The 16,637-nt window shown below is 50.9% G+C and overlaps 2 protein-coding genes across 2 annotated transcripts; both read left to right on the top strand.

Moving 5' to 3' along the window:
- Positions 1-468: 468 nt before the first annotated feature.
- On the top strand, positions 469-2,663 carry PC9H_011868 (uncharacterized protein; the record flags this gene model as incomplete). The annotated part of the gene is made up of 13 exons (XM_036781348.1): positions 469-699; positions 748-958; positions 1,014-1,119; positions 1,174-1,236; positions 1,313-1,325; positions 1,387-1,458; positions 1,508-1,557; positions 1,613-1,713; positions 1,766-1,808; positions 1,859-2,017; positions 2,071-2,165; positions 2,252-2,540; positions 2,603-2,663. 13 exons carry the CDS (start codon positions 469-471, stop codon positions 2,661-2,663), a joined length of 1,494 nt encoding a protein of 497 aa, XP_036627203.1.
- Positions 2,664-9,568: 6,905 nt separating this feature from the next.
- On the top strand, positions 9,569-12,039 carry PC9H_011867 (uncharacterized protein; the record flags this gene model as incomplete). Its single annotated transcript, XM_036781347.1, has 11 exons — positions 9,569-9,736; positions 9,807-9,971; positions 10,026-10,113; positions 10,171-10,418; positions 10,473-10,600; positions 10,662-10,976; positions 11,037-11,082; positions 11,140-11,291; positions 11,353-11,451; positions 11,510-11,736; positions 11,792-12,039. The coding sequence occupies 11 exons, from the start codon at positions 9,569-9,571 to the stop codon at positions 12,037-12,039; spliced, it is 1,884 nt and encodes a 627-aa protein (XP_036627202.1).
- Between the last annotated feature and the right edge of the window lie 4,598 nt (positions 12,040-16,637).

Here is a 16,637-nt window from a genome sequence, read left to right as displayed (position 1 = left end):
TCTATTCCAGACCCACCTTGCTAACATCCCTCCGCCTTTTAATTTGGGACATTGTAACGTTCTTGCTGGGAGAAATTGGCGACCAAGTTAACGCAGACAATCAAAAGCGCCTGATCAGAGCACGATGAGAAGCCACATTTCTGATCCGTTGAGTGGATTTAAAACATTTCTTGAGGACCACACACTGAGCTTCGACGTTTGCCTCACATAGTGTTTGACTGAACTTTGACGTTGGTCTTGGAGGCATTATGCTTTGTCATTTTCTCCCACGGTCAACATTACTTTCTCGTTCGTCGCGATCTTCCGCCGGCGACTTCGGCAGAAGCGCCTCTGCTTCCATCAGCAGAGTCGCTCGGACAAGAATCGTGGGTTCGACATGCACTCACGCTCGACCAACAGCCGCGGTATCGTGTTGTTTGCTCTTCGTACCACCCCACGATTCCCCAAAATCGCCACCTAAATCTTTTCATGTCGAATAGATCTGCGTCTACGGCGTCCGTTACAATTCCTGTTCAGATTGATCAAACCGAGAAGAATGTATCAAAAGAAATTGGCCAAGACCCTGCTTCTGCCCCCGACCCTTTTCAGGTGTTCCTCGAGCCAACAGAACATCCTCAAAATCTGTCTTCTTTAAGGAAATGGTTAGCGGTCATCGTTATCAGTTCGTCGGCTCTTTGCGCCACTTCGGCGTCTTCAATCGTGCGTAATTCATTGGCTATTTGCGATCAGTTAGCTTCATCCGCGCAGGCTTCATTTACAGAGATCGCGGTGGCTGAGGAGTTCCACGTATCTCATGTTGTCACGATTCTATCAATTTCGCTATTCGTGGAGGGCCTTGGTGTGGGGCCCTTGCTTGTTGGTCCATTGTCCGAAGTGTACGGCCGGAATATCGTGTATCAGGTGTCTTATACGCTCTTCTTTGCGTTTTCCTGGCCAGTTGCTTTCGCTCCAAACATAGGTAAGCCCGTTTGTACCTTCTGCCTCTACTGAGGTAATGAGGGTTGACCCTTCAGCGGTGTACTTAATTTTCCGATTCGTTACGGGTCTTTGCGGCTCTGCCTTCCTCAGCGTCGCTGGAGGTAGCGTAAGTGATTTATTTTCTGACGCGAATGTCGCAAGGTACGAATTAACATGTGATGACGCTATTCTCTGACGCTTATCGCTTCTAAATAGCCCGATGGCGCTCTATACGATCTCCCCCTTCATCGGCCCTGTTCTAGGACCTCTAATCAGTGGGTAAGTCCTCGAACTTTCGTTCCTTTTCGACTAACGACCGCTGTTGATCGCCGTGGAATCGCCATTTCGTTCCCAGATTTATCAATCAAGTTCGTGAGGGGTCGTTTAGTACCTTGGGCGCCCGCCTTACGATAACCATTGTACACTCAGAATTTGTATTGGCGCTGGACATATCGCGTTCAACTGATGTGGATATTCGCTCAATATTTGGCACTATTTCTGGTAAGCACTACAACGGACTTGCATGCGCCGAGCTAATGAATATGGGCAGTTCGTTCCAGAAACATACGTCCCTGTCCTCCGAAAAAGGAAAGCAGAAAGGTAAATTATGGATTCCGACATCGAGTGCTTGACTTTCATGTCGATGGTTTTGCAGACTGCGTAAGTCGACTGGAGAGTTAAGATATTACGCTCCGCTAGAGAAGTCAGATCGTAGCCTTTTCGTGGCAGTTCTAGTAAGCTGTTATAAACCGTTCCGTATGCGCTAGATTTGCTACTCCTTGCGCCAACTGACACATTTGGGATATAGAGCTGATCCTCTTCGATCAAATGGCGTTGCTCTTGGATGTTTGGTGAGCCATCACTGCCATAACGAAGACCCCGGTCTCTTACACTGGCGCAGGTCGGCTCTTATCCTTGGGATTTTGTACCTCACGTTCCAAGCATTTCCCATCATATTCGAAAGCGGCCATGGCTTCAATATGCAATCTGCCGGATTGACATTCCTTGGTATCGGCTTCGGGATGATGCTCGCAATCTCAACTCAACCCTTGTGGAATAGGTACGTAATCTATATAGTTCTAACTCCGTTGGATGGCTCATCGCGGATTATAGGCATTTTCTCCGACAGCGCCAGAAGTTCGAAGGCTCCCCTCCTCCGGAAACGCGCCTCATCATGGGGCAGGTAGGCGCTATCCTTGTTCCTGTTGGTAAGACTCTGATTCTCTTTGACGCCCAATACTATGCTAATAATACGGATGGATACGTTTGACGCCGTTTTTCGTCACACGCTCAGGTTTGTATTGGCTGGCTTTTACAACGTACCCACACGTCCATTGGATGGTACCCATTATCGCATCGGTCCCTTTTGGCTCCGGCATTTACTTTGTCTTCACATCTACATTCACGTATCTGGTGACAGCTTACCGCCCTATCGCCGCGTCGGCCATGGCAAGCAATAGCGCGCTACGTTCCATTTTCGCAGCTGTTTTCCCACTGTTCGCTGGCGCCATGTATTCAAAGTTGGGAACGGTGGGTGCGACAGCGCTTCTCGCCGGCCTAACCACCATCATGGCGCCTTTGCCGTGCGTGTAGGCTCTCCTCAGACGACTCATATTTGCCGCTGACAGCTCTATCCTCCTTCTAGATTCGTTTTCTATCGTATTGGACATCGTTTACGACAATCGTCACGCTTCGCAGTCCACTAGCATCTAGTCGTTTGCATCAGAGCGTTCCACGTTCATCTTTGATGTAGATTTCACGGTTGTGTGTTAGGACAACCTCATCAATATCTCTTGTAAGCTGTGTAATAGTCACTCTCAATTTGGGACCCGACTGTTAGACTAGTTTCCGTGACTGCAGCCTGCGGTGAGAATTGAAGCCAAGCGGTATACATCATAACGGATGAAATGATAAGTAATCTTCTTCGTGTTAGGATGTAGGTGGCCTGAGACAAAGCGTAGAGTAAGCAGGAAGCGTTCCGCGATACCGGCGTTGGATCACGAGGGGAGGGCTCTGTTCGACCTCAGCTTGTCGGGACCTTTGGCATTCTGCTCCGGAATACCTGGTGGCGCGTCGAGCTACGAATAAACGGAGGCTTAGGCACTAGAATCGAACTGCTGGCGGAACCATGACAATGTTTGAGATTGCAGTACGTCCCTGCTCTTACCCGCAGTCAACCAGGCTAAAATCAGTCCGTGGAATATCAGAAGGGTATCAACAGCACCGAAATACTCGTTTCGTACGACGAGAAATAATGTCCAAATTCGTGTACCTCAGGTGAGTCATTACAAGAAAATCGTCCCCAGCAATGCGCCCACAGTACAAACGGTGATACTACATTGGCGCCCAGATGTGAAAGCGAACGGTTCGGTCGTCTGGAGAAGGTCGGCGACATGCGTTGAATCGCGCGATTGTGGAGTCGGTTATGTGGGCAAAAGAAGTGTGCCCGCTGAGATTTCAAACAGGAGAATATCAATAACCAACCAGGAAGCTATTCGTAGCATAAGTCCGTAGCCCTCGGCTAGATTTACCGTCCCACAGATATACGCCTGCGAGTGATCAGCAAGAAGGCCGAGGGATCCAGCGAGTGGAGCACGCGACTCTCAGCAGACACCCCCATACGCAGATACCACAAAGCCGAATGTTTCAACCGCAGCTTGCTTGGAAAGTACGAAACGAGCTTGGCTTCATGATATATCATCACGCTCACCTTCTGCTTCGCTGCGGGCGCGATAATAATTAAACAGGTGGTACAGCATCGGTTGGCACTAGAGAATCGGTTGGCACTAGAGACTGAATGCCACATGCATACGATCGCCATTCGGCGTTATCAACGGAAGTAAGTCAAGATCTGTTGGGAACAGAGGTGACGCCTCGATCGTCGCGTTGGTAGTATACGATCGCTCGCATTGAAGAGGCTGTGGAGAGGAGACCGATCGATGCGCCCGTACCCATACAAAGCGAACAGTAGATCATAACCATCAGGATTGCTCCCATGACAGGGCGGGGACGGTTGATATGCACAGCCCGGTTCCGCTGTGATGTGTCTATGGGATAAGCACCGTGCTCTCCGTGCGCATCAAGATACTCATTACTAAGGACTTAGTGGAAATTCTGTCCATTTGCCATTCCAGGATCATCACAAGTGCTATTCCGAGGCGCGGAAAACACGCCATCTTGGGGAGAACATCGTGGAAGTGTTGACTTTGGACGTCTAGGCGAGGAGCGATTTCAACATGGCTTCCCTCGCGACTCGATGCCACTGATAGTCGTGCTTAACGCCACAGCGGTGCTTCCCTGCTCTGCGTTACGAAATTTCCCTACGGCGAGGTTGACATAAAAGTGTCACGACAGAAGCATATGGCGTCTTCCAATCATTTTTAATGCCCAATAACCAGGGATACAGCAATACCTAGCGACCGCAGGAAGATCTACTTTAACTGCTATGCCAGGCTTGTAAGCAACGAAACTAGAATTTCATGACGCCCAAGTTCTGATATATTCCTGCGAGGACGGGGTATGACATCGCAATAGAAAGCTGTCTCATGAATGGGGGAATCAGCAATCCAAGTATGATAGTGACTATATAGCGTGCACGAGCACTATTTTCTTTTGGTAACTGCATGTGCTGGCATTGGCATCCGTGCGGTGGAAGAGTTTGACGACGTAAATGGACTATCGCCTTTCAGTGTACGTCGTCCAAAGAGCCACTCGGCCGATCCCATTCCCTCAAACACGTTCCAGATCGATACTGAGATGCAATTGACGTCTCGCGAGTCGCCGCGTCTTTGTCGGCGCCAGCGCTCTCCCGTCGTCCTAGCAGATGTCCCATCCCCATAGTAGGAGCAGAAATGGACTGCGCGAAGGGTCTCGGGGTTCTGTTCGCGCAGTATTCGAGAACCCTTTCGACAAGAGACGTCTGCCTTGCTGTTAGTTACTAATGGGCGGAGAACGGTCAGACGAGTCTGTCAGAATGGGAAGATCCTCTTACCTCAGCGTGTATCGCTCCGACATGTTCGCCCGCAAAAGTTTCGAGCATCGTGCGCCTACCAGGGGACTGCAGAAGGTCGACTTCTCCGAGGCTCCATGACCTGACGAGTGTAAGGTGATGGTTGTTAAGGATGAGGGGGAGGCTTACATTCAGCTTGTTCAGATTGAGTGCGCTTCCGTGGAAGACATAGTGCCACCAAGTAGCTTCTCGTTTAGTCCAACTAACTAGTGGCATTGGATGACTTCGAGTCGCCAGAGCTTCATAATGTGGCGATGAGGAATTGTCCGAGGTAAGAATATGCGTGTAGCTCTCTAGCAGGGCACATGGCTTCCCAGCGTTCGGGCAATGACAACGTCAGCGTGTCGCTCGAACCATCAGCTTGGTGGAGGCGGGTGTACGGCGGCGGATGAGAAGATCCTTTACAGATCTTAGAGGAAAGCTCTATTCCTGATAAAATAAATACGTACTAGAATCCACCTCGTTGCAGGACTCGAATACCTGCTCGTACTAAGACTCAAGACTCGGGACTTGGTACCGGAGAAGCGAGGGTGGTTCGGAGATGGTTAGCATTGATCTGTCGCTGATGCAATCTGGTAAGTTGCTGGGGTCGCCTACTTCAGAGCACAGCGACCTGATGCGAACAAACTCACGTATAGCAAGGGCTTCCCGCTGGCAGACGTCAGAAAATGTTGGACGTCGCACATGCGAAACTTGCACAATGCTTCCAGAAAAGGAACGATGCCAAAATGTCTTGAATGAAACGGCGTGCTTGGCGTCTGAATTTCCACAATTTTGAAGAAAAGTATACAGAATAACCCTAAGTCAGTCAACTGGTCGTCGATGATCGTAGCAACGGAACCGAGACGGTGATCGGCTTCAGGACAGCGCGCTGAGTCTGAATATTGCACCTTCCGAATCATCGCGCACAGACCATTCACCGATGTCAGACGGGAAGACAGTGAAGGCACTAGGGCCCTTTACTGTTCCGTACACCAGTCCTCACATTCTAATACTGGCGTATCGTTCATTTTACTGGTTACACTATGTATATGATTGACGAAGCCGGACTGAATCAACACTGAATCCAAGATATTGCCATCTTTTCGTGAAGTGCTTTGATTCTAATGAGTAGAGCAGAACGTCGCAAAGGGCGATTTAGTTGGCGAGTATACTCAGACAGAAGTCATGACTTACATGATCTACGCAGGATCTGAAGAGCTTTGCCACAGTACAAAGGCGAGTTGCGCGAGCGCGTTGAACACCTTGCGGTAGATCGTCGACAACGCCGTCATTGAGGAATATACCCATCGAAAACTTACTTGGAGTGGTTCAGTGCGCTGCTCTGACTCCTCTATGTCCATCACATCCTCCCTATGCTCAGAGATCTGGAAGGAATCGACGATGTTCAGCCATTTGGATAGCTTGGGAGGACAGGACGCCGATTTACCGTCTCCTCGTAGTCACTAGCAACGGCCAGATTAACGATTCTACGCAACAGTCTACTACGACGACACTCTAAGCCTTGGCGATAGGGATGAAAACGATGTCCTTTTGAATGGTTAGACGGAGCCCTTTGTACTGCCATTGTCGAGGAAAAGAGATCGGTTTGTGGTATTTACGAGCAGTGGTAGAAGAGTTATTTAATGGACAGAGAGTGGAGGTACAGTGCGCATTTGCGAATCCTACGCAGTGAAGAAGCAGAATTTTTAATCATAACGTTAGGGCTTTACTGTTTTGGGAGCCGGTTCTGTGGTTTTGGAAGGCGGCACTCCTTCGAGATACGTTCTAGGTTCCATCAAAGGTGCCTGATTTTAGGTGGGTTATATCGAAGCAATCGTTTGAAGTATACTGTAATCCCCATGGACGGACATGGTGCTCGGGAGGACTCGAGAAATGCAGACGAAACTGACAGTGTACAGGGTTGCGGTCGGAAAGGTAAAGCATAGCAGCACAAATACGCAGTCATACACGTAGTAAACGGGATGGAAGAACAATTCTTTCACAGGGCGTAAAGAGGCACAGTAAAGAAAAACTACATGAAGCAGACTCGGTCATCCTAGCCAAGCTGCAACAAGAGGGAAATCGAGAAGCGGCGACTGTCCGTCCACTCTGCGCGACGTCGCCTCCTCACGCCTAAGCCAACGCAAACGGGAACTCATACGTCCCCACGGAATCGAGGCGACGTCACAACTATGTGGACTTGGTCAAGATTAGCGAGCTCTCAAAATTCGCTGAGGGAACTCACATATCTGTCACAGTGGAACGCTTCGTAGCCAGACATTGCGAAATATCTTCTAACCTGCTGAGCCCGTGTCATATGCTGGCCGAGTTGAAGAGACAAACAAGGATCGTTGGGATCGCGGAGTTTCCAGTGAACACCCCGCGTTCGGAGGCACTGAACGATACAAACAAGTAGAAAGTCAGCAAGTCTCATTCATTCCGGTTAGAGAAATCTTACCCGGTGCGCCTCTACCGCCGACTTGCAAAACCGTACTCGAACTTGCGGCTGAACCACTTCGGGCTTCGTCCAGGTTTGCGTATTGAAGCGAGTATCGTTAGGGATCTAAGGGACAGAGAACAAGAACCAGCTTGGCGGAACGACAAAGACGTCGCACCGAATCTCACAATCAACGTCAGGGAGCCTTTACATTGCTAAGTCGCCCTGGAGCACCCCCTACAATCCCAAATCGAGGTCAGCGAACGACGATCAAGACAAGAAAACGTATGGAACATTCGTTTTGAGCAGCAATTGGGTTCTTGTGCCACCTTTACGAAGCAGTTTATCCTTCAAGAAGGCAGCCGAGCTTGTCGCTAAGCTTGGTCTAAGCCACGGCCAGCCGAGCCCGCGACTCGTTGCAGTACCGCTACCTCTGGCGATTTTCATTGCATTCGTTGAGTATCAATGATGTAGCCGTGAAGTATGCGCATCCCTACCAGCTGCAGAAACGATGGAGAAGGCGCACTTGCATCGCGCTAAACGGCTACATGATACTCTTGCGTTTAATGAAGAATTTCTGAACGAATAATGACCCTATGAATCTTCAGCAACTACGTCAGAGTTAAATATCTGTATTATATCACCAACATCAGTGTACGCCACCTGCGATGTTTGACTTGTGAAACCTACCAGGTTTCGCGATCTCAAGCTTGGAGCTAAAATTCGAGTGAGTTTCGCGTTATTTCCACGTGTAAAAGGATTTTGGAATCTACATTGGTCTATCGAATGTGTGCTTGTGGTACCGCTGAACAAGTTTGCTGCGAATGGTCCGTGCGTGTGCACTTGTGATGAAGCTCAGCGCCTGGCGCCTAACAATTCTTGAAGTCTAACTTCGATTTCATGTTCATGTTTTTGCGGGGTCTTAGCTACGCGCTTCATCTATCAAGATGAGTCCTATATCAGCGGTGTGTAGCTATATCGCGATGTCTACGTCGCTACTCCATTGCGATCGCGGGCTAGAGGATCGACTTGAGAGTTATCTTTGGTGAGCGTTGTGATCAAACCTCCACGTACAGTACTAACGATGATAAAGGCGTCAATGCTCATATGTGGTCGGGCTCGCATGAGTTCTGTCTATGTCCACATGTCACGATTAGCTTCAAGAGCATGTGGCATCCCAAGAACTGGCGCAAAAGTGGACAGATTGGTGCCGTGCATGCCATGCAACACCGTTCGCCAAGTATTGCCTTTCGGGTACCAGTCGGAATTTGGCAATCTAAAGGGTGTATCAACGTGAGTATATTGCTCTTAGCCGTGCTATCAATCACCTACGCTGGGGGTAGATATGTGTCGACTCTGTATGGGCCTCAATAGCGCGAGGTGTGTTCGTGGGTGTCCCTTCCAGGTGAGTTGATACCCGATGTTTTCATGACGAATTGTTCTGATTATGAGTGTCCCTTTCCCGTCTACATCAGCCTCTGAAGCACCTACCTGTCGCGGATATTCTTAATCCAGCCGTTTCCCCTCGTTCACAAACGTCGTAATATCCGGCTTCAGCGACCCCGATCTTGATCGATTCCCCCGCGATCGAACGGAACCATGTAGTAGACGCTCTGGATTGACAATGATGGTCTTCGTAGCTGCCGATCTCTGTCTTCTACGATAACAATGTTCGCCGCTCGCCTCGGGGCTAGCGGAAGTTACGCTACTGTACAGGCTCTATTGCCCTCTTGCAGCTTTCCACATGCGCGCAAGAAGCATACGTCCGCTTGGCCCTCGTGGTTCTCAGTACCTCACTATATGTCGCACGACCATAGGGCTCGAGCACTCTACCAACGTAGCATGCATGCATCATGTGGGAGGCTTCGCCCAACGCATTTAGTCAGCCTATCAATCCTCCTCCTTCTCCAGCTCAGCTCGTTCGCATTCAGCCATTGATCGTTTACGAGAGCACGCTTCTCGTTTTCTTAGAGTCGTCATGAAGCAAGCAAGTTCAAGAGGTTGTCAATCTCTTTATCCCCGACACAAGGGTCCATATCCTTGTCCAGTCTCGGATAAGGAGGACGGTTCATTCCTTTATAACTCTCCATCTTGAGAGTAAATTGCGTCAAGGGAGTTAGCATTCCTATAAACCCGCTCCCTTTCACTCGAAGTCCATTGGTTTGCTCTTCCTTTGGGACATCATGGTCGCCTTCAACAGATTCTTCAGCGCGGTCTTCCTTGCCGTAGCCTACGCGTCGGTGTCCCAGGCCGTCCCCTTTGAACAAGATGTGAAGCATGCTACTCACCGCGTTCGCGAAATTGGTCGGGGCCTCAAGGTCGAAGTCTTCCACCCACCAACTTCATACTCGGTATGTCGTCTGTGCTCTTCATCCGTATTCCCGATATTCTCTCTGATTACTATATCTCTGTCCTTGACAGACTTTTGGAGACGGCATTTCTGGACCACTACTCAAGGGAGGCGATCTTAAATCGCAAACAATCGCGGCTGTTCGCGAACGCATTGGCGTGGACGAAGCCTCCATCACTTTCAAGTCGGGGTACTCGCAATCGTCGGAATCTTTTGGATACGTTAAGCAGCAACACGTACGTAGCGAACCGCCCATCTTACCCCTCTATTAGTTTCTCACCTTTTCGTAGAATGATATTCCTTTCGCCAACGCTGTGGCTAATGTCGCCTTCAAGGACAATAAGCTAGTCGCCTTTGGTTCGTCGTTTGTCAAGCCGAGTAAGTGTAGTTACCCTTGACTTCCGTCTTCACTCACCTTTCTTCGCATCACTGCAGAGAAAATAGCGTCTTCAACCCCGATTATCTCGCTAGACAAGGCCATTTCCATAGCAGAGAATGCACTCGAAGGTAAACGCAACGAACACCCTGCTGGACTGGAGTACTACGTCACTCCCGGTGGTTCTGTTGTCCTCACCCATGTCGTACAAGTACAGAACGAGGCCACGGACGCGTGGTTCGAAGCGTTTGTCGATGCCCATTCTGGGGATGTGGTATCCGTCACTGACTTTGTGGCCGATGCGTCGGTGAGCACTGAGATCACTCTTGCCGTCGATGACGGATGCTCACGCAATATACAGTACCACGTCCTTCCCATCAATAAGATGGTCATTCCCGAAGGGCTGGAGACTATTGTCGACCCGCAGATCACTACTGCGTCGCCGAACGGATGGCATAATGATGGTTCTTCTGAATCTGATAGCACTACGTGCGTACCCTCTCTCCATCTCATTTCCTTTGCCAACCGACATTGAATACGGTCTCCGTAGCGGCAACAACGTCGTAGCCTACAAGGGCTCCCAATCATCTCTCACCAAGGAATCCTCGGAAGGCCATGTCTACACCTACGTCGTTGATCCCGATACAGAGCCCAACACCACTAACAACCTCGACGCAGCGCGCACCAATGCCTTCTATGTCTCCAATATGATCCACGATATCACCTATCTGTATGGCTTCACCGAGGCCGCATATAACTTCCAGAATACGAACTTTGACAAAGGAGGGAAGGCGGAAGATAAGGTGTTGATGTCGGTCCAGGATTCGTCTGGCACCAACAATGCCAATTTTGCTACGCCACCCGAGTGAGTCTCATGCCCTTTTCTCCTTCCGGCTCTGGCCCCTCCCTGATCTTGTTCGTCTAGTGGGCAGTCGGGACGTTGCCGAATGTATTTGTGGACCATGACTACGGTTTGTGCTTAAGTTGGATCTTTGTATTCGCATTCTCACCAAACCTCGAATGTCTAGCCTCGGCGAGATGGATCGTTTGAGAACGACATTATCGCGCATGAACTCACGCATGGACTCACGAACCGCATGACCGGCGGTGGGACCGGTAGATGCTTGCAGACAACTGAGGCCGGTGGTATGGGTGAAGGATGGAGCGACGCCTTTGCCGAGTATGTTTCATACTCTCTCATTCACCGATACCCCGAAACCATAGACTGAGGCGTCCCCTAGTTGGCTATGGCAAAAGAACGGTACGATCCAAGATTACAAGCTTGGCTGGTATGTCTACAAGCCCGAGGGTATACGCGCGTATCCATACTCCACTGACCCGTATGTCGTCCTTTCTTCGTCTCCGCCACTTGTACTTACGGAAGTTTCAACTTTCTAGCGCCGTCAACCCCTTGAAGTACTCCAATGTCAAAGGCAACTATGCGGTCCACAGCATCGGGACAGTGTGGGCCAACATGCTGCACAATGTGCACGCCGCCCTCCTCGCCGACCATGGGTACTCTGAAACGGCATTTACGAACCCGGACGCACAGGCAGACGCCGGCAACGTCGTCTTCATGAGGCTCTTTATTGACGCGTTAGCGATTCAGCCATGCAATCCGACATGTACGTATGTTTATGTGGTCAGGGGGGGATTCTGATTTACCTTCCCTTTTTGTAGTCGTTAACGCTCGCGATGCGTGGCTCCAAGCAGATGTGAATCGCTACGAAGGAACTCATAAGTGTCTTATCTGGAAGGTGTTCGCTTCCAAGGGTCTTGGAGCTAACGCCGACAAGTTCGTTGATAATTTCGATGTCCCGACTGAGTGTAAAGACTCGGCGGAGGAGGGAGGGGAGCCTGAGGAGCCCGAGATCCCAGAAGTTCCAGAGGAGGAAGAGACCATCAGCCCGGGCGAGGGGTGGCTGTAATTTACGGTGATATCGTGCATCCGTCGAGCCTCTCCGCGCCTTGATTGTATTTTTAGACGAATATTATGTTTTGAGATCAAGGTACATTGCGCATTTTCCCTTTCTCGTCCACGTGCGTGAGGGTCGATCCCCGGCAGATCCACAGAACCCATGAGAATCCCGAGGTTGAGGTACGCCCGACGCACTTTCAAATTTAGACTGAAACCAAGGCAGAAACATCCTTCGGCGTCGGTGGGAGCCGGCTAACGCCTATCTGCGCTTGGTTGATATTGGTGATAGCCCGACGTCCGGAGAAGAGTGCATATTGATGATGACGGCGTCTCGACCGCCTGCCAGTTCCAGTGGCATTTTTGGCGCAAATTGAACGTAGTTGCTTTTTGGATCCATGGGGCAAACGAGCGGGGCCGTCGGTTGTTTCATTCAGTGTCATGACACTAACATATAGACTGATCGACGTTAGACATGTCGCGTGCTTGGGATGAGGAATCCCGAGCTGCTCGCACCGTTCGCTGCGGCCTTCACTCTGAGGCACTGACAGATTGGCAGGTTGATCCGAATTAATTATTGCTTCGAACTTTTACCTTGGCCGAAGGGAGGCGGGAAGTCGATGGACGGCTTTGTGATGTGATGAACGCGGACTAGCGCTGAGGAGGGGCGCTGTACCGACATGGTCAGCGCTACGTCTACTAATCTCGCAGTCCCATATCTGACGACCCACCAACTTTCAAGGATCGCGCCGAACGTCCTTCCTGCTCTCCCTCCAACTTCGCAGCTGTCACTCAAAGAGATTCACCGCGTATCAACTCCTTGCTATTCTCCTCTGTCGCTATTCCAGCTGCCATAATATGTCAGAGTGCATGATAGGCGGAAGGCGCCCGAGTCTGGCACACAACGCCTGCTGCGTATGGCGGGCGACGTTCCCAAATCAGCGTCCGCCTGGTAGCCATCTTTGCTAGGCTTTCATATGCACCGACTTAATACAGCTCTGTCGTTGGCTGAGGTTCATCGTAGATGCCTAGTAGTGTGAGGATGCCTCTTGTTCAACGGCTTCCATATATTGACAACTTACACAGCGCAACGGAATACTGTCTCCTCACTGCCTCCATCTTCTATCTTCCAGCATCCTCAAGTAATCGCTGCCACCGGGCAATCTAATAATATCGATATCATTCCCGGTGATGTGCAAAGACGACGAGATATGTGAAGACTCGTCTAGCCAAGAACTGCAGTACGTACGGGATCAATGCTTGACGTCTGATACCTAACCACCGAGCCTCTAGATCGTTTCAGCGATAATTGCGAGCTCACGATCGAAGGCAGCGGTTATATCTGTGCTGCTCAGGGCGTTGAATTGATTGACCTTTAGCGTGCTGCAGCCATTCCTGTTGACTACAATCGCAGCTTGAGCCCGGGATGCACCACGTCTCGTCTTCTTATACCTACCCATACCCATACCGAAAATCGTATTCTATACGATTGTCGACTGCTCGAAATATCCCGCCGTGTAAGCACCGACGCTTTTATCTATGTATTACATACATAGTTCACCAGATCGCCACGCAGGGGGTGCAAGATGCCATCCACGTCGAGTATACCGGTGGATGCCACGCGCTGACTCCGTGATGTGTACGTGAGTTGGAATCTGGCAGCTGGAAAAGAAAGCAGCATCGCCAAAGCCAGGATCCCGTCAAGACGGAGCAGACGCTCAGCTTTGGTACACGCATTGTGCGGGGCGTGGGTCGCGGTGTGCGAGGTCGGTCCGTGCTGCCATTACCCCTCCCCTGCCGCTCGGAGCTTACAAGTATGAACTAGCGGCTCATTAACGTTCAACGCTCGGTGCGCATAGGTTACTGCATAACTTCCTCCATCATCATCTGAATTGGTTAGGCATCTACGCGTGGAACGGGGGTATAGATAGAGTGGTACGCTGCTACGCATCCGTGCTCGGTGAGCCGATCTCCCATTCTTCCAAAGTCAACACTGACCTCATAGCCTACCGTATACCAGAACTCCAGAACTCCAGGAATCCTCGACGTCGAACGGCGGAAACGAAGGTATCTGAGGACCGGGTGCAGGAGCCTATGAGGCCGGGAAAGTAAGATGTGCAGGCCCGATCTGACTGATTCTACGATGCTACGAGGTGTTCGAAGTGATTGCCAAACTTGTGGCCTCATCTCCTACTAGTACTCATCGCCCACTAGCCCTCATCGCCTGCTGGTCTCTGAGATGACGACAGCAACGCTCTCTGAGTTGACGACGATCACAGAGAACAAAGGTCCAGCCACCCTGCGCTATCAATACCGACCTACCACGATGACGAGCGCGAACACGGACACGGACACGAGGATCAGCGGACACTTTCATCACATGATCGCAGGAGAGGTCGCGAGCCGAAGAGGATCTACCAGTCAGCCAGTCGACCAGGCGACCAGCATCAACCAAGGTCCAACGCTGCACTGCGTTACCTTCACCTTCACCCTCCCCTGCACCCTCCCCTTGCCGATGCCAACTCACCAATCGCTAAATAGCCGAATACGAATACGAATAACTAGTTCGACCCTGGGCCCCGAGGTCCAGGTCGGTGTCGGAGTCGACTACCACAACCACGACAGTACCAACGCATCCTGGGATAACGCCTCACACGGGGAGCGGGGCGCGGTGTTTTGGCCCTATGGCATGGATCATAGCAGAGGATGTGCATTTCGCCTGGCCTTTTGGGGTATCATATACCATATATCAGCACCCAGCGCCCAGCGCCCAGCTCTCAGCTCGCAGTGCTCCCTCCCCTCGTTCCAGTTCGTTTCTTCGTCGTTGTTGGTGGTTCGTTGGGTGGCACGAACGCGGACGTTGCGCGAACATCGACGGCGTACCTGTGACGGCTTTGACTGGAGTTGGGATGCAACGCAAGGTTATACATCACGCATCATGCATCATGGCTTGACGCAGCTTAGGGTTAGTATCGACGTATATCATGCTGCATGCCTGCATCACACCAGGGCGGCGCCATGAATCGGTGACTCGAAGGAAGGCGAAGGTGGGCACTGGGGTATGAGGGTACGAGTACGCTTCCGTTTACTGGTGATGTCCGCGAGGTGTCTACGAGGAGAAGTCTGTCAGTCCTGGCACCCCCCAACATCTTACTACACCCGCTCTCCGCCTCTCTCGACTCAAGACCCCAAGGCACGGACGCTCTGTGGTCCATCCTTCAACATTCAACATTCAACATCCAACATCCAACATCCAACATCCAACAATCACCATCCAACATCCAACACCTATGCCTATATCATTAAGCTCTGCCTCGCACCTCCCACTCCCATCCTCGTCCATCACTTTCCCCAGAGCCGCACCAGCGCGACGTCAGACGGCCCACAGTCCACGCGCTCTACCCGGCTCTAGCTCTGTGCTTCCGATCTCACATGACCGCGGCAACGTACAACACAGCACAACGAGGGGCGCGGGGTGTCCCCCAATACCCCAATACCCCAGTACCCCAACACAGATACACGCCAGAACAGCACACCAGAAGGCCAGAACGCGCAGACCGGTGGAAGGGCGCACGACCGCCACCACCTGAGGCCTGAGATCTGAGAGGCGTGACGCCCCGCATGCGCGCATGGGAGTGCTTCGTGTCCCCAGCACTGGCATTGGCAGACGCAGGTCCGGCATTAAAGGGGGCTCGGACGTTCACGCTCCAGTGCGTGGAAGGTCGTTGAATCTGCAGGGCGTTGAAGCTAAGCGTTGGGGAGAAGCGTTGTAGGGAAGAAGGGAGAGTGATCGCCGGATGGGATTGGAACACCATCGCGAGTATGCGCGCAGGACCGAGATGGGCGCGATTATTATAACGGATGGGCGCGGTGTAAATATGTAAATATGTTGTATGTTATATCGTAATTTAGTAGTTTGTAAGGGTTTGGTCTGCTGTACCAGGGGGTTTGCGGGTGGGTTAGGACCTTCCTGTCACATTATTATGTCAGCGTTAATATACCTGGTGGCACCTTGTATCAACTGCATTATCTATTCCCTCCAATAAACAGTACTACAGCTTGTGGTGTTTATTTATTAATGAATGTTAGTGGTGAGATAGCAGGACGAAGAAGTGAAAAAAGGACAATCCGTGGCTCGAACCCGCAACCTTTCCGTGCTAAAAAGTAGTACTCAAGCGCGCAAACCGCTAAACCAACGTACCACATGTTAAACTCTTTTGGACTAGTATATCACCTACTGAGCCGGGATACTTCAGGTCGCCGACAAGAAATACAAGAAATACCGAAAGCAGAAGTTTGCATGTATTTACTTTGTATCTATTGCCGCTTTCCCACCATGATGTCTGTGACTTATTTGTGACGATTCCCAAGCGCCCTGAGCAGACTCCAGCGCTAGGTTTTGTCAAGTTCAATCTCCGCCAACCTAGGGATTTATTTGTAAGGGATTAAATCGTAAGGGATGGGACAAGATCCCGGTGCAAGCGTCAGCTGTCCCTGCACCGTGCACGCAAGAGGGTGCATGCGCATTGCGTGTGACACGGCTCTCTTTTCCCTGTTTTCTTCCCTTCGTTTTCTTCCGTTTCCTTGTAACCCATTTCATTCCGGTCCTAC

Source organism: Pleurotus ostreatus, assembly GCF_014466165.1.
Source record: "Pleurotus ostreatus strain PC9 chromosome Unknown scaffold_9, whole genome shotgun sequence".
NCBI lineage: Eukaryota > Fungi > Basidiomycota > Agaricomycetes > Agaricales > Pleurotaceae > Pleurotus > Pleurotus ostreatus.
The sequence above is the reverse complement of the archived record's forward strand: the minus strand, read 5'-3'. Positions and strand labels throughout refer to the sequence as shown.